The sequence below is a fragment of the Gymnoscopelus braueri genome (assembly GCF_963280865.1).
Source record: "Gymnoscopelus braueri genome assembly, chromosome: 11".
NCBI classification, from domain to species: Eukaryota; Metazoa; Chordata; class Actinopteri; order Myctophiformes; family Myctophidae; genus Gymnoscopelus; species Gymnoscopelus braueri.
This window is the reverse complement of record NC_137613.1, coordinates 2,254,780-2,273,758: the sequence shown is the minus strand read 5'-3', so window position 1 is coordinate 2,273,758 and position 18,979 is coordinate 2,254,780. Positions and strand designations below refer to the sequence as shown.

Sequence of the window (18,979 nt, the reverse complement as noted above, 5' to 3'; positions counted from 1 at the left end):
TCTGGCACTGGCTAAAAATATATGAAAATACCTCTGGTTAATGGGTTAATGGTGACTCTATCTTTACCTGTGTCCTACAGGATGGTATGGTGTTAATGGTGACTCTATCTTTATCTGTGTCCTACATAGGATGTTACGGAGTGGACGGTGAGAGTGACAGCATCATGAGCTCGGCCTCGGAGAACTCCACAGAACCGTGGTTCTGCGACGCCTGTAAGAACGGCGTTACGCCCAGCTGTGAGCTGTGTCCCAACCAGGACGGGATCTTCAAAGAGACAGACGCCGGCAGGTAGGGCCTGGCTGGTACTGTCGTGGCATTCTGGATCAATCAGTAATTGATGAGGCAATGGGAGTCAGAGACCATATTCCATAGACTATAGGTGGTGATGGTTATGCTTTAATGTACATGATGTCATGGGGAGAAGTACAATAACACATATGTGTTATTGTAGCTGCTACAAGGACAAGCTGAACCATAACAAGAAAAAAACTATTGCTATCACGCCTAGCGGAGACATCTTGGCTGCTACAGGCTACCAAATATCATGTCATATCATAATGCAGGGGTCTTCAACATGGGTTCCGGGACCCCTAGGGGGTCCTGAGAGTTACTACAGGGGACCGCCAAATCTTTTTTTGATAGGATCATGTTTTTCTTTACATTAAGTACTTGAACCCTAGCATCTCTAATCTGAGAACAACATTAGCCAAACATAGCAGATCTACAAGCTCACAAGGCCATTTTCCCCATAGAAAATGACTTGTTATTGTAAAAACAGGTTACCATTATATCCACAAGAGCGTTTTTTGTCAACAACGTTGCCTGCCGAGGAAAAGACGCGCTCTGATCTTACAGATGTACTGGGTACAGTAAACTGCGGTAACGTGAGCCGCCGGCCGCAAACCCCGGGTAAAGTGAGCCCCCGTTCGCCAGGGGTCGTTGGCTTCCCGGGACCCCCCGGTTTGTTTTTCAGCTTGCAGAAGAAGTGCATGTATCCTATAGCCACTGACTAGGCTATCATCTGGTTTGTGTTGCCAACTCGCGTGAGAGAAATAAGCCAGCCCACCTCCAAAAACAAGCCAAATATTGCGAGAACAATACGGCGACATGGCAACCCTGGTCGTAGCGGGCTTGTTGTGGACAAGTGACTGACTGCAAGCGCTCAACTACATCATGACCAGTGAAGCTACTCTGATCCCATAAAGAATATATTTTGTACACTGAGCCGAAGCCACGCCCTCTACTTATATTCGAATTAACTTTGTTTTTCAATATTCGAGGAATATTCAATATACAAATATTAACTCATTCACTGCCATTCATTAAATAGCCCAAAAGATTTTGCGATTTTCTTACCTTTTCAAGTGGTCCCAGAATATCTATCTCCAGTTTAGCAACCATTTGGATCGCGTTATCTCCTGGTTCTGTGTGAAAAAACGATAACAAAAAAGAGCCCTAAAAAGACGTCATTGGCGGTGAATGAGTTGATTTACTTACCAGCCCTAGTGTGCTGTGATTGGAACCCCAATCTACACTCAATCCTCAAACGAAACCAATTGCACCGTTTTGTGGATGAAAGAGATGAAACCACATGTTGTTGTTTATGTTGTTGTTTATTGAATGGATCCCCAGTCTTCCTGGGGTCCATATAAGATGCATACAAAAATAAAAACATGAAAAATACATAATTTCATTGCATTACAATATACAGAAATTAAACACAACACAAGATTAAAGTAATACTAGGTAACTTTTTCAACAAAACTAAAGTTAAAATGTATATCTTTTGTGAGTGGCAAAAGTTTCACAACCCCCACTCCATGAATTTCACCCCCGAAAGCCTTTTATTTATATATTTTCTATTGAACGGTGTCGGGGGGGGGGGCTTTCCCGCGAAAATGACGTCATCTGGCCGGAAAACGAAGGCGGAAATGCACCGGTTTCCTGTTTGGCCAGGAACTACCGCACCGGTTTCCTGTTTGGCCAGGAACTACCGCGCTAATAACAAAAGGGAAACTCACGCTGATTTTAAGAGATTGTATGATTTGAAGGTCGAAAAACAACAGCAAAAGAAAACACAGCTCACGGTAACTAAAGCTCCACTGGCTAAGAGAAACGATCCACAGATCGTATAAAACAATTAAAAGAACGCTTTTTGAAACGCTTCCGTCTTCCGGTGAAAACAAATGGAATTCTGGGTAACAGAGGAATAAAAGAACGGCCTGCAGTGACGGTAATGACCAGCAGAGGCTGCTAAAAATCGTTATTTGTGGACCTGCACTGTATAACTTTAAGATTCCTGTCATGTGGTCTGCTGCAACAAGCGCGTCTTTAACGCTATTTTGAAGGAAATTTTATTTTGTATAAGATGAATGTGAGATGGTAACACATTCCAGAAGGATATAGCTCTATAAATAACTGTGTTTGAGGAGTTACAGACCCAAAAAGGCTCCATGCACGCGCCTTAGAGAAACGGCGGGTGGGGATAGACTCTGCCCCCGTTGACCCGCCAAACCGTCCAATTAGCATTCATTAGAACCAGCCAGTGGGGGGAAAAAAAGCCCTTCGGAGAAACAAATAAAGCTATTGACCTATTGACCTTTGTGCCGGTCAAGATTACTGGATGGAGGATGGAGGCAGCAACCAAGAAAAAGGAGGGAAAAAAAAAAAAGCTAAAATTGTGCATTTTAGTATCAGAAAGAAGAAGAAGTAGAAGAGAGGAAAGTTTTATAAAGAGAGAGAGAGAGAGAGAGAGAGAGAGAGAGAAGACTAGAGCGGAGAGAGAAAAAAGAGGGAAGAGAGAGAAAGGAAAGAGAGAGAGAGAGAGAGAGCGGGGGGAAGAAAAGAGGAGAGAAAAGGGAGTGAGAGAAAAGAAGAGAGTGTGCTATGTGAAGCGTGGAGACTTGAGCCACGTTATCGCTGATAGTGCCTGGTGCCTCCGCCAGCCCTGCACCCGAATTTACTACTTCACTAGAGCATGAAAAACACTGCAAATTAACCCCGTAACGCCGGGAGTGCATCGGTGGCATTTTTTTGCTATAGCCTATTTAACCATTATATTATACTTTTGCTATTAAAAAAAATTGCAGATCTACAAGCTCACAGCGCGGCACCGCACTATGAGCTTGTAGATCTGCTATTTTAGAAAATTCCCCCCCCAAAAATGCAAATCTTTGAATATATATATATTTTTTTAAGCGAACATTTGTAACTCAAATCCTTGCTTCTCTGGGGGGTCCCTGGAACAAAATATTTTGAGATGGGGGTCCGTGGCCAAATACATATCATTTTGGGTGGTCCTTGATATGAAAAGAAATTGAGGACCACTGATATTATAGCAACATATTTATTTATTTTTAATTTAGAAGACATTTGTAGAATCCCCCATAAGCAAAGATTTGAGTTACAAATGATCGCTTTAAAAAATATACATTCAACTTGGTGCCGCGCTATGAGCTTGTAGATCTGCTATTTTTTAATAGCCTCAAAGCAATCTGAAAATGACACACAGAAGCGTGTCCCGGTCTCGATGGGTTAAAGTGGGGAGCGCTGGCTGCTTGCTACAGATAGATATCTTTATATTGGACTTCGGATTCTTTTTCCCTAAAGTCCTCCGCATTTGAAATTGTGTCACAGCACCAAACTGTAGCCCCCCGCCCCCCCCCCCCCCCCCCCCCCTCCCTCCAGCCAAGTCTGGGGGGGTGTGTGTGTGTGGGGGGGGGGGGTAGGGGTCCATAAATCCATACATCTATGAATCATTCTTTTTTATTTTTGCTTTTTTTTTATGTGTTGGGAGCTGTGCCTCCGAACCGCAAGCAATTTACAGATGCCAATTTCCTCATTGTCTGAAGTAATTGACTTACTGTTAAGGCTTCTAAGAGGGGAAATATAAGCACATAAGAAGTAAAGCTGCTGGAAAATGTTATCAAATTGATTCTGGACGTTCTATTCCTCCCTGAAAGTAGCAAATGCGAGAAACGATTAGTTTTTTTTTTTTTTTAACATGTCGTGTATTTTTTTTTCTTCACATGTCTTTGTTCTTCAAACATTTAACCCATTAAGACCGGGAAACGCATCTGTGTCATTTTAGGATTTCCTTGGCTATTTAAAAATAGCAGATATACAAGCTCATAGCACGGCGCTATGAGCGCTATGAACTATTTATATAGTTTTGATAAATCTTGTGCAAATCTTTGAATATATATATTTTTTAAAGCTTTTTCTTAAAATTATGTTGCTATAATCAGTTGAACTTTTTTCATGTCAAAATGATATGTATTTTGGCCGCGGACCCCCATCTCAAAATATGTTGTTCCAGGAACAAAAAGATTTGAAGATTCAGAAGCAAAGATTTGAGTAAAAAAAAAATCACTTTAAAAATATATATACCGGTAATCAAAGATTTGCACACATTTTCAAAAATAGCAGATCTACAAGCTCATAGCGCGGCACTCGCTGCCGCCCTACGAGCTTGTAGATCTGCTATTTTTGAATAGCCAAAGTATAAAATAATGGTTAAAGTGTGGTTACACAGATATGCGTTCCCGTTCTTAAAGGGTTAAGACTTGATTACATTTTCCACACAGTCAGATGTTGTATTTCTCTCTCAAACGAGGCACTTCATTGAAGGTCTAATTGTGTTTTTCTTCCCGCCCTGTTTCTTCTTCTTCTTCTTCTTCTTCTTCTTCTTCTTCCCAGATGGGTGCACGTGGTCTGTGCGCTCTACGTTCCCGGGGTGGCGTTCGGAGACATCGACAAACTGCGGCCAGTGACGCTCACCGAGATGAACTATTCTAAGTACGGGGCCAAGGCAAGTACTGCTTACAGCACGGGGTGATGCAACTGTGATGATGCAGAGGGCCACTATATTTACACACTCACTCCAGACCAGAGGGACACATTGCATATACTGTCAGGCAAAAGTAGCAGATCTACAAGATCAAAACGCGTCGCACGTATTTAGTTATACTTATGTTAACTTTATGAACTTAAATACAAATACATTGGACATAAAAAAGACAATAGAATGTTAATACTAGTCCTTAAGCTACTAATATAGACTGTAATTAAAGCGGGTCATGTTTGCATGTTTAGAATCATAACAGCTGAAATCAATAATATATCAGTATTCTGATATTAACCTGCGGGCCACATTAAGTGAAGGTGGGGGCCGCATTAAGTGAAGGTGGGGGCTGCATTAAGTGAAGGTGGGGGCTGCATTAAGTGAAGGTGGGGGCCGCATTAAGTGAAGGTGGGGGCTGCATTAAGTGAAGGTGGGGGCCGCATTAAGTGAAGGTGGGGGCCACATGTGGCCGCCAGTTGCCCATGTATGGCTTAAAGGGATAGTTCACCCAAAAAACTACTTTTTTTCTATGGATTAGTCACCCCATGGAGACGAATTCATAGATATGTTTTAGTTTTTGTCTCATTCCTAAGACAATAATTTGATGACCAGCGGACCGGTAGGCAGTGGTTCCGGTAGGAGACACAAAGGAGACTCTTTGTGTCTCCTACCGGAACCGCTGCCGGTCATCAAATTATTGTCTTAGGAATGAGACAACAACTAAACAATATCCATGAATTCAAGTCTCCATGGAGTGACTAATCCATAGAAAAAAAAATGTGGGGGGTGAACTATCCCTTTAACCATGTTAAGTTATGTTATATGATATATATATATATCTGCGTGTGAATCAGGTCGTATCTCTACAACTCTATAGCGTTACTATCGGGGGTGAATATGTGGTGAAAACAGCTGATCTATAAGTTCACACAACGCGTCACGGCCTCGTGAACTTTTAGATCAGCTATTTTCGAAAGATATTTGGCGTAGAGTGAAAACACTAGAGACGCACCGATACCAGTTTGTAATCCTCCCGATACCCATTACGTGTATCAGTCGATACCGAGTATCCGATCCGATACCAGTGTGTAATGTAAACTAGGGGTGTCACGATACTCCATACGTATCGAAATCGAACCGAAAATGACGTACGATACAGTGTATCGAAATCAAAAGCCGTATCGCGATTCAAGGGTTAAAAAAATATATATACTCCCGCGCATGCACACATCCGATTGCACGTCCGGGTGAAGCCATTCTGGAGCCGCTGTTGTGTTTTTCCGTGCATCGCGCATGAGTGCTTACGACGGGGGAGGAAAAAAAAGACGACAGGACAAACCCACACACAGTGCACACTGCACACCGCAGAGGAGTTTGGAGGAGAGTCAGAGAGAGAGAGACGGCTGTAGCGTTGCGTCTCTACTACCACTTTACATTTCACCATGGCCACTGCTGAAGCCAGCGATGGTAATGATGATACACAAACGGAAGAATTGGAAAACCCTCCCGCTTCCTTTAAGTCAAAAGTCTGGCAATGTTTTGGCTTCCCAGTGAATTATGAGGGCACCCGACGCGTTGTTGACAAACCGGCTACTGTTTGTCGATTATGCTCCACATTGATAGTTGCTCCGTCTTCTCTTTTTCCCCTCTACACCCATACCTCTCGGCCAAAAATAGCCGATCTACAAGCTCACAACGCCTCACAGCGTGAGGCGTTGTGAGCTTGTAGATCTGCTATTTTTGGCTAAAGTTCAGCTCAGAAAAGGGATGGGGTTATGGTAAAACAAAAAAAACCCTTTTGAAAATTATTATTCACATTTCTTGTTTGTTAAAGCTCTTACCTGTTCAAACAATGTGAACATACTTTAAGATGTTTAAGAACACGTAGCCAAATAACAGTTGTCTTTGGATCCTTTTTTCTTACATGTTCAACTTTGTATTTAGATTTTATTTAGTTATAGAGCTTCACAAGAATGTTGTTAACTCATCTTAAAGAATAATCTGAAAATGTTGTTGTAAGGGCATAAAACCCTTTTTGTTATTCTCATTCTCATTTGATATTATTCAAATAAAAGGGACTTATTGAGAAACGTGTGTTTTTCTTTACAAATCAAGACAATAGGCTAAATTAATAATCATATAGCCCTCAAAGCTGAAAAAAAGGACGTTTAAAAATATATATCGTATCGAGAATCGAATCGTGACCTTAAAATCGAAAGTCTAATCGAATCGTGGATTAGGCGTATCGTGACACCCCTAATCTAAACACATCTAGGACAGTGGTTCATAAAGTGGGGTCCAGGGACTGTCTGATGTCTGATGTCTCTTCCAGTGATGATTTTGACATCAATTTTTTATTTAGTTTTAGTCATAGTCTTTTGAATCAAATTCCATTTAGTTTTAGTCATATTTTAGTCATCTGACATGTTTTACTGTTATAAATATCATAAGATTATAGTCGACTAAATCTACAGTTGATTTAGTCGACTAAAGTGTATGTTGGCGGTGCCTTGATGGCGTCGTAATGGCTGATTTTACACTTGGTTGCATGCTGAAAATATCAGATCTACAAGCCCACAACGTGTCTGTAGATCGGCTATTTTCAGAGCGCAGCACCTGAGCATAAAGCATAGTCTTTTAGTTCTACTGGATCTCATCTCCACTAGACCCCTCACTAACATTTTAGTCTGGTTTCTTTTTGTTGACGAAATTGTCAATATATTTAGTATTAGTTTTAGTCATCATAGCTTAGTTTTTATTTAGTTTTCCTCAGTGAAAAAAGGTAGTCCACGAACATATTTGCGTCATAGTTATAGTCGATGAAATCAACACTGATCTCTTCTCTTTTCCTTCTGGTTCGTAGGAGTGTAGTTTCTGTGAAGACGCCCGTTTCGCCCGCACAGGCGTTTGCATCAGCTGTGACGCCGGCATGTGTCGCTCCTACTTCCACGTCACGTGTGCCCAGAGGGAGGGGCTTCTGTCTGAGGCCGCCGCAGAGGAGGTGAGACCAGAGCTCCATGCAATAACCTCCATTCCTCTTCCCCTCTAGGACTCCTTTAGACCCACAGGTCTGTTCAGAACGTACACGGTAGAGATGTGCGGATCGCGGTTTTAGCCGCGGTTGCCGCAGTTAACCGCGGTTTGGGTGGATTCGGGTCAATCAAATATAATTATTAATTAATATCGGATAAACCGGGGGTGAAATATTGCGGTAAATAAATTAATGACATCTAATATATCTATCCATAAAATAGCTAAATCTCTGCGTGCTTGTGTCTGTGTGAGTGTGTAGAGCAGCCTCTGTGCGATGCGATCACAAAATGCATTGATTTAGCCTATGGAATGTCGGTGCGTCTTTTTTCTTTTTTCTAAACCGGTGCTGCGCTGAACATACAGAGTCTGTATGTTACAGAGTCTGTATGTTCAGCGCAGCAGAGCAGTGGGCTCTGTATGTTGGATGCCGCATGTATGTTGGAGGCCTGTATGTTGGATGCCGCACAGAGTCTGTATGTTCAGCGCAGCACCGGTTTAAAAAAAAGAAAAAAGACGCACCGACATTCCATAGGCTAAATCAATGCATTGTGTGATCGCATCGCACAACTAATACTAAAACTAACGGGGAATACCAGAAAATAATAATATTTTGAGATACGGGAAAAACGGTTGGTGCGGATATTTAAATTGGATAATATAATTATTGCGGTTGGATAACGGGCGGATAATTAATTTGTACATGCGGATTTGGGTGACGTGAGAGGCCATCCGCGCATCTCTAGTACACGGTGCCACATCCAGGTTTTCAGCCCTCATTGAATGTGGTTGAGTGAGAACACAATGTTGCACATTAAGCTAGTCATCTGGGGACCCCCCAAAATAATACGGGGACCCCCGGTTTGGGAACCACTGAACAAGCAATCTGGGAACCCATCGTCAAATAAAAAGGAAAAACAGCGCCCTCTGCTGTTTTTCACTTATTCATATGACTCTGGGCAGAGCTGAACGGACGACCCGTGCTCAGGGAAAGCGGGGTTTTGGTCTGCCTTCAGCCTTCCACTTCCGGTGGTGCGACTTTGTTTTCATTCCCACTAACAATATTTCACAAAGAACATGGATCGTTTTGGTTTCAAGCCCACTTGTTTCTATGATGAAAGAGCAAGTTAAAATTGTACTAACTGTCCGTGGTTTTGTCCGCTCCGAGGACACTATTGTTAAATGAGTTTCAGTTTGTTTCCAGTGGGGAACGAGCCGCACACACGTAAATCCCGCCCACTACATTTAATTGGGTAAAGCGCGGCCTGCTTCCTGATCTGAAGGCACGCCCACTTGTAGCCAATGTGCACGGGTTCTCAACACGGCTACCGACAGATTCTAACGCAGCGATGGATCTGTTCTTGAGAGATTACTGAACTAGTAACCTGGGAACTAGTACCATTTTCTGCTTCTGATCCGGTCGGAGCGGAAATAACTTTACGTCATCAGGCGGCCGGAAGCACGATTATTGTTTTCCTTTCTTTCTAAAGCGCATCACACGGCTAGTTTAAACATGAATACCAGGCTAGTTTAAACATGAATACCAGGCTAGTTTAAACATGAGTACCAGGCTAGTTTAAACATGAATACCAGGCTAGTTTAAACATGAATACCAGGCTAGTTTAAACATGAATACCAGGCTAGTTTAAACATGAATACCAGGCTAGTTTAAACATGAATACCAGGCTAGTTTAAACATGAATACCAGGCTAGTTTAAACATGAATACCAGGCTAGTTTAAACATGAATACCAGGCTAGTTTAAACATGAATACCAGGCTAGTTTAAACATGAATACCAGGCTAGTTTAAACATGAGTACCAGGCTAGTTTAAACATGAATACCAGGCTAGTTTAAACATGAATACCAGGCTAGTTTAAACATGAATACCAGGCTAGTTTAAACATGAATACCAGGCTAGTTTAAACATGAATACCAGGCTAGTTTAAACATGAATACCAGGCTAGTTTAAACATGAATACCAGGCTAGTTTAAACATGAATACCAGGCTAGTTTAAACATGAATACCAGGCTAGTTTAAACATGAATACCAGGCTAGTTTAAACATGAGTACCAGGCTAGTTTAAACATGAATACCAGGCTAGTTTAAACATGAATACCAGGCTAGTTTAAACATGAATACCAGGCTAGTTTAAACATGAATACCAGGCTAGTTTAAACATGAATACCAGGCTAGTTTAAACATGGATACCAGGCTAGTTTAAACATGAATACCAGGCTAGTTTAAACATGAATACCAGGCTAGTTTAAACATGAATACCAGGCTAGTTTAAACATGAATACCAGGCTAGTTTGAACATGAATACCAGGCTAGTTTAAACACGAATACCAGGCTAGTTTAAACATGAATACCAGGCTAGTTTAAACATGAATACCAGGCTAGTTTAAACATGAATACCAGGCTAGTTTAAACATGAATACCAGGCTAGTTTAAACATGAATACCAGGCTAGTTTAAACATGAATACCAGGCTAGTTTGAACATGAATACCAGGCTAGTTTAAACATGAATACCAGGCTAGTTTGAACATGAATACCAGGCTAGTTTAAACATGAATACCAGGCTAGTTTAAACATGAATACCAGGCTAGTTTAAACATGAATACCAGGCTAGTTTAAACATGAATACCAGGCTTTCCTCCGAGGTGGAGAGTCAGGTGACCCCAGGTTACTGAACTAGAGAACTAGGTGGTGGATTCACCCACAATGCATCTGTGTCCTGCCTTTTAGACCACCATGCTCCACAAAAACAATAGAAACACTAGGAAGCAGTAGTTTTATATGCGTCATATTTTTACAAGCTAACTAATTAACCCCTATTTGCAATTTATAATAATATATAATTATAGATATGCAATTAGACAGCGCAGAAATAAATGGCTACTTATCTAATATGTTTCTTAATTAATTGATTAACAGATAAAAAAATGAGCTGTTTTTATTTTAGTTTCATCTGTAACTTAAAGGTTTTGGTAAGATGCTTTTTTAATTAAGCTAATTCTTGTTATTCACAAATAACCACCTATTTAAAAAAAGTTTGATTATTGTTGCTTAAAGTAATTTAATCATGATTTGTTTGGTATATTTAATTCACTTGAGCGCTTTATGGGATTATAAAATCCAGTCAGCTAAATGAAGTGTCTGAGCTTCATTAGATAACAAGTTATTAGTATTGAAAAATACTTTGGTTTAAACCACTGGTTATCAATGTTGGGTCTAGGGACCATCAGGGGGTCCAAATGGACCCTTACAGGTCTGTAACTCTGAGAGTGTACAAATGGAACCAAATGGACCCTTACAGGTCTGTAACTCTGAGAGTGTACACATGGAACCAAATGGACCCTTACAGGTCTGTAACTCTGAGAGTGTACAAATGGAACCAAATGGACCCTTACAGGTCTGTAACTCAGAGAGTGTACAAATGGAACCAAATGGACCCTTACAGGTCCGTAACTCTCAGAGTGTACAAATGGAACCAAATGGACCCTTACAGGTCTGTAACTCAGAGAGTGTACAAATGGAACCAAATGGACCCTTACAGGTCCGTAACTCTCAGAGTGTACAAATGGAACCAAATGGACCCTTACAGGTCTGTAACTCTGAGAGTAAAAAAAGTGAAATTGGGGTTTTGATCTATTGAATACTTCATTAAAAATGTAATGTGATGCTTCTTGAATCATGACTGGTGGCCTTTTCTAGTTTGTATGTATTTTGTATTTATATTATGTGTTTGTGATTTTTTGTATCCTGATGGCTGCTTGACACAAAATGAATTTCCGCAAGGACAAATAAAGTATCTATCTATCTATATCTATTAACTCTTTCACTTTTACGGATTTGGGAAATCGCCTCTATATCGCCTCCTGTGTTTTACTATGTATTTTTGGCGAGACATGCTATTTTCAACGGCGTATAACAGGCGAACGGGAGGTCACAATTACATTTTTTCTTTTTCGCGGAAGCACAGTGAAAACCCCATTGATTAGCAACCATCAGCGGATCAATCATACTGGAGAAGAAAATTAAAGAATCGCTGGCAGTGGATGATTTATTTATGTATTTATTCTGGCGGTGAATGAGTCAATATAGATTGGGGTCCAGGAGATTAGTTAGCAATTAGGGGTCCGTGGCCTAAAGCATGTCAAACTAGGGGTCCCTCAAAAAAAGAAAGAAAAAAAGACTCTGTTCTAAACAGCTCCATTTAACCAAAATGCAGCCTTTTATTCATGAGCACAGACAAGGCTGCTGCAGTCAGTCAGCCAGTCAGCCAGCAGGCGGCTGGGATCACGCATGCACCTCGCATGGCTTATTCCTGCTATACGCATATATGATAGGACGCAGCGCCTAGCCGGGGGAAAGTGCCTTATAGCCTTATAGCCTTATAGCCGCCTCGCCGCCGCAATCCACTTAATCCAGTCAGCTGTGGAAAAGGGACCCTATCAACAGGTGAAGGCAGTGATAGCATCCTCACCCAAACACCCTTAACCCGCTGAGACCGGGAACGCATCGGTGTACATCTTTAGATGTCTTTTGGCTATTCAAAAATAGCAGATCTACAAGATCATAGTGCGGCACCGAGTGCTGTGCTAAGAGCCTGTAGATGTGCTATTTTTTCTTTACTTGAAAATGTGTGCAAATCTTTGAATATATATATATTTTTTAAAGCGAACATTTGTAAAATGTTTTGTTCCAGTGATCCCCCAGAAGCAAAGATTTGAGTTACAAATGTTCGTTTAAAAAACTAATGTATGATATTCAAAGATTTGCACACATTTTCACAATTTTTTCAAAAAATAGCAGATGAGCTTGCAGATCTGCTATTTTTTTGAAAAGCCAAAGTATAAAATAATGGTTATAGCTCAAATCTAAAATGACACGGATGCGTTGTTCCCGTACTGAATGGGTTAAGGTTTTAAACGAGTTCCTAGAAGCCAAGCGGCTGGAAAACTGCCTGTGCAGGTTTTTTTTGTGTTATTTTCTTTCACCCTGACAGGCTGAGAGGTGGACTGGAATAACTGAGTGAAATAAAGGACCAAAGCTTTGGCTACGGGGAATAAAAGATGCTCCCTGTTCTCTAGATACTCGGGGGGGGGGGGGGGGGGGCTCTGGACACCTGTTGTGATGGAGGAAATACTCCCCCCGATTTGTGTTTTATACTGAAGTACAAGTATTGTATATAGCATTTTAGGAGGTGTAGTTCCAGACTTTATATAGCATTTAGGAGGTGTAGTTCCAGACTTTATATAGCATTTAGGAGGTGTAGTTCCAGACTTTATATAGCATTTAGGAGGTGTAGTTCCAGACTTTATATAGCATTTAGGAGGTGTAGTTCCAGACTTTATATAGCATTTAGGAGGTGTGGTTCCAGACTTTATATAACATTTAGGAGGTGTAGTTCCAGACTTTATATAGCATTTAGGAGGTGTAGTTCCAGACTTTATATAGCATTTAGGAGGTGTAGTTCCAGACTTTATATAGCATTTAGGAGGTGTAGTTCCAGACTTTATATAGTATTTAGGAGGTGTAGTTCCAGACTTTATATAACATTTAGGAGGTGTGGTTCCAGACTTTATATAGCATTTAGGAGGTGTAGTTCCAGACTTTATATAGCATTTAGGAGGTGTAGTTCCAGACTTTATATAGCATTTAGGAGGTGTAGTTCCAGACTTTATATAGCATTTTAGGAGGTGTAGTTCCAGACTTTATATAGCATTCAGGAGGTGTAGTTCCAGACTTTGTATAGCATTTAGGAGGTGTAGTTCCAGACTTTATATAGCATTTAGGAGGTGTAGTTCCAGACTTTATATAGCATTTAGGAGGTGTAGTTCCAGACTTTATATAGCATTTAGGAGGTGTAGTTCCAGACTTTATATTCACCTGTTTCCTAGGCTGTGTGTTTTCCACTTCCTGTCGGATTTCATTGGATATCATTAGTCATCTGACCAGTTTCATTGGATTTCATTGGATCAAATCGACAGGAAGTGGAAAACACACAGGAAGTAAAAAGCCTAGGAAACAGGTGAATAGCATTTAGGAGGTGTAGTTCCAGACTTTATATAGCATTTAGGAGGTGTAGTTCCAGACTTTATATAGCATTTAGGAGGTGTAGTTCCAGACTTTATATAGCATTCAGGAGGTGTAGTTCCAGGGCCGGATCTAGGCATGGGCAAGGGGGGGCAATGCCCCCCCAAATGCCCTGACTGCCCCACAAAAAAAATCTTTAAAAAAAAATATATATATATATATATATTTTTTTTTTGAAAGTTACATTTATGTCATGATATGAAATGTGAGCTTACCATAATCAAAATAATCCTTAATCATATTCCATCATGTATCATTGCACAATTCAAATAATCCTCTGCCCTGATTTTCCATGGGCAGTGTTGCCAGATATTGCGAGAGAAAGAAGCCTAGGAAAACAAGCCCAAAAGAACAATAGGAAGCAGTAATTTTTTAACTGTGCCAAAATGCATATTTTCCGCATTTGGGGGGTTTGGGGGGGGTTTGGGGCCCCCGAAAACGCCCCAAATGGTTTTGGGCCCCCCCCAAAAAATGTATTTATTATTTTTTAATGCCCCCCCAGTTAATAATTTCTGTATCCGGCCCTGTGTAGTTCCAGACTTTATATAGCATACAGAGATTGTGGAATAGTTTGTCTGGTTACGCGAAACTATCCCAAACCCTAGATAGGTTACCTCGTCTTTACTTGTGATAACATTGCCACCGACTCACAAGTACAGAAGAGGTAACATTCCTGACACTGATCCTGACACCCGTCGTCTCTCTGTGCCGTCTCTCCTTCCAGGACATCGCAGACCCGTTCTTCGCCTACTGCAAGCAGCACGCCGACCGCTTCGACAGGAAGTGGAAGAGGAAGAACTACCTGGCGCTGCAGTCGTACTGTAAGGTGTCTGTGCAGGAGAGAGAGAAGCAGCTCGCCCCGGAAGCCCAGGTCAGCAAAGTTAGTACCACTTTTTTTTTACTTCTTATTGGTGCGACGTGATTGGTTCAGAAGAAAGATGTAACGTGGGGGCAGTGGTGGAAAGTAACTAAGTACATTTACAATTTTCAGTACTTTTACTTTTACGCCACTACATCTCAGAGGAAAATATTGTACTTATACTCCAGTACAATTTTATGAAAACGTTTGTTACTTTACAGATATAAATTATTATTACATTATAAAACATACATTAACCACTTTAGTCCTTTTTTTATACCTAGACTATTTGAAAATAGCAGATCTACAAGCTCACAGCGCGTCGCATCGCGACGCGTTGTGAGCTTGTAGATCGGCTATTTTCAAACATTTTAGTACTTTTACTTTTGGTATTTCAATTACATTTTGATACCAATACTTTTGTACTTTTACTCAAGTAAATTTTGGATTCCGGACTTTTACTTGTAGCAGAATACTTCAACATTACAGTATTGGTACTTTTACTTAAGTAAAACATTTGAGTACTTTTTCCACCACTGAATAGCGATCTACAACATTTTGCTGTTTCAACATTGCTGTATTATAAATACATGTTTTTTTATTGGTCTGATCATTACATAAGACTCTTAAGTAATATTCTAATATTTTGAGATACTGGATTTGAGTTTTTCATCAAGATAAAAAAAAGGGTTTGAAATATTTCACTTCATGAGCAATTAATCTAGAATATATGAAAGTTTCACTTTTCAAATTATATTATGAAAAAATAATTAAGGTTTCCCATAATATTCTAATTATTTGTTTCATGAACCTGTATATTTATTGGACCTTTTATTTATAGGCAAAGATCCGACATCTCTTTTTTTGATGGACCCTGTTCAAGATAGCAGTACTACCAAAGTTTCAGCTACAACCTAATTAAAAACAAACATAACAAACTGAACATTAAAATGACCTAATTACAGTGTAGGAAATGACAGAAAGCAACAGTAAAAGCTATAAGCACCTGCTGTATGTATTATAAAACATACAATAAAACATGAAAAACTATAATTCTGCAGTTGGAGTCTGCCATCCATATCAGACACTAGACTTATGACCAATTAAACCACTGTTAACCCAAACTTACTTCATTGACCGGATTCCCAAGGGCTAGTTAGGGGTCTTAGCTGACCCCGATGCCCAAGGCCACTGAATATCTCCGCCGAAATTAGCCGATCTACAAGCTCAGCACGCGTTGCAGTGCAGTCAGTGTGCGACGTGTTGTGAGCTTGTAGATTGGCACTGCGATGCGTTGTGGTAACTCTGAGCCTGAGGACCCCCCTTAGGGGTCCCAGGACCTCCCTTTTGAAGACCCATGCAATAGTGAACTCTTCTACCGAACACACATTCACACGTTTCTAAACTTTTTGTGCTCTGTACTGTAATCAAACTTTTTCATGTCAAGGACCCCCAAAATGATATGTATATTTAGTTCCAGGGACCCCCAGAAGCAAATATTTTAGTTACAAATGTTGCCTTTAACACATTGGGTGCCAGAGGTTTATTAAAATATTATACTTTGAGTGCCAGGACTTTTTAAACATTTTGAACCTTTTTCAAGTAGTCACAAAATATTTTCAGTGATCACCGTCCTCACGGTGATCCCCTCATTACACACATACAGGTCTCGTACAATCGGGGGGAAAAAATTTAAAACATTCGGAAATCCATTCCATAGTTGCAGCCAGTTGAAAATAGTTAAATTAACATTGTAAAAAAAAAAAGTGCACAGGAGCCGAGATACAGGTTTTTGAAGTCATAAGTTAACCAGGAGGTGGATTGGAGTCTAAATCTTGTAGGAGTGATATTTCCTGTTGCTGTGAAGAAAAAAAAAAAAAAAAAATTCAAAAACCGTATATATACGGTTTTGGCACTCAACGTTAGTATGCGCAAAACCGTATATATACGGTTTTGGCACCCAATGTGTTAAAAACACACATATATATATTCAAAGATATGCCCACATTTTTCAAGATTTTTCTAAAACAGCAGATCTACAAGCTCATAGCGCGGCACCGAGTGCCTATTTTTGAATAGACAAAGTATACACTAATGGTTTGTAAGAAATATTCTGACGCTATATTAACTTATTTAGCAGGGGACCCCCCTGGTACCCTGCCAAGGACCCCCAGGGGTCCCTGAACTCCACTTTGAGAACCAATGCTTAATATTACAGTAAAATTGTGTGTGTGTGTGTGTGTGTACTCCCCCCCCTCCCCCGCCCAGACCCGCATCACCACCCGCCTGCAGCAGTACCGCAACAAGGCGGAGCTGTCCAGGAACACGCGGCCGCAGGCCTGGGTGCCGCGCGAGAAGCTCCCGCGACCCCTGACCTCCAGCGCCTCGGCCATCCGCAAGCTGATGAGGAAGGCGGAGCTGATGGGCATCAGCACGGACATCTTCCCCGTGGACACCTCGGACACCTCGGCCAGCATGGACGGGCGCCGCAAGCACAAGCAGCCCGCCCTCTCCTCCGACTTCGTCAACTACTACCTGGGTGAGAGGGAATGGGGGCGTGGCAGTGGCGGCCATTTTGTGGTTCCACTCAAATTCACTCCATTAATTGCTTTCATAGAGATTTCCCAAAACATATTTATATCAATTACTTTAAGCCTAGAATGAAGAAATCCAGGCTCCTAGTGAATCATGACCATAAAACCATTTGATTCTGTGAAGAAAAACATGTCATTCATTCATCCGTCCGTCTACCGTTCCCTTTGCATCATGGAATATTGTCCGTGACCTCCGTCCTCACGGAGGTCGGCTCATTGCACACACAGGGGTCTGGTAGAATCAAAGAAAAAAATATATCCTCCATTCCACAGCTATGGCTGTTTGAATGTGGCTTTTGTTTTTTTGAAAAACACTTTCAAAATGACTTTTATAAATCCTTTAACATTAAAGGTGTCTATCTTTTTTGTTTGTTGTTGTGATCACCTGATTTCTGGGTGTACTCTTCTTCGGTGGTGCTTTGGATCATTCACAGGCTTTATTCCCTCTATCTATTGCTTTAGTCTCGCTAGTCACGCTACGAGTTAGAATAAAAGACGGGTATACCAAACCATTATGACAAACACAACTAAATCATTCACCTAGCCGAGGAGAATGGACCCTTCGCTAAGCCCCACCCACTCCACTCTGTGACTGGTGGTGCGAAGTTAGTCACACCCAGGCCTGGCAGCGCCTGGCAAACTTTGCTTCTCACCCATTGACTTGCATGTTAAATGATGGCTTTTCCCCTTTAAAATAATCGATCATTTCAGGAGCAAGAGCTTCAAAATCTCTTCTAAATCTAGTCAACACGGCCTGCAGTAGGCTATGCACTGGACAAATGTGCATGACATTATTTCAATAAATTAAAAACATGGGAAATGTTAGAGGGAGTAATAGCCATGGATACACGACTGTCTACTGTCACGACCGTCATGGATGAACTTCAACCTGGTGTTTGCACTTTCTCCATTTATGGCCCGTACATCTACATGAACGTTCATATTTCAAATATAAAGTGCTTATCCTATGGCCACGGATGTTACATTTATGTACGGGCTCTCAGAAGTACCTGTAATCATCCGTATTGTTCAATAAAAAGCATTTTAATCTGATCGGTGGCCATTTTCTCCATGCGCCTTCAACTGAGCGACCCTATCGGTTTGTAGGTGTATTGCACTCTGATACATTATGAGAAAATGGCCACTGATCGGATTAAAATGCTTTTTATTTAACAATACAGAATATACGGGTACTTTTGAGAGTCCCGTGCATAATTTTAACATCCGTGGCCATGGGGTAAGCACTTTATATTTGAAATCTGAATGTTTATATAGATGTACGGACCATAAATATAGAAAGTGCAAACACCAGGTTAAAGTTGATCCATGACTGTAACAGGAGTTTTCATGCACCGCAGGGTAAGACTGTAGTAGCAGTTAATAAATAGACGAACAAATGAATTAATATACTTTAACGTGCGGAATCTGAAACAGGCAGCGCTGTGATTCTGAAATGTGTTACGATTACGGTGATTAGTAGCCTATTATTGACACCACCTGGGCGAGTGAGTCGTGTCGTGTAACTTTCCTGATGTTAAACTGTGTATGT

The 18,979-nt window shown here is 40.9% G+C and overlaps 1 protein-coding gene across 1 annotated transcript in view; it reads left to right on the top strand.

Annotated features, from left to right (window-relative positions):
- Window positions 1-18,979, top strand: part of phf14 (PHD finger protein 14) — a 162,621-nt gene that overhangs the window by 41,645 nt on the left and 101,997 nt on the right. The window contains exons 7-11 of the mRNA XM_080441968.1: window positions 130-289; window positions 4,700-4,811; window positions 7,708-7,845; window positions 14,702-14,857; window positions 17,105-17,375. Of these exons, the coding sequence (XP_080298094.1) occupies window positions 130-289; window positions 4,700-4,811; window positions 7,708-7,845; window positions 14,702-14,857; window positions 17,105-17,375 (837 nt within the window). The remainder of the gene's footprint in view (window positions 1-129; window positions 290-4,699; window positions 4,812-7,707; window positions 7,846-14,701; window positions 14,858-17,104; window positions 17,376-18,979) is intronic.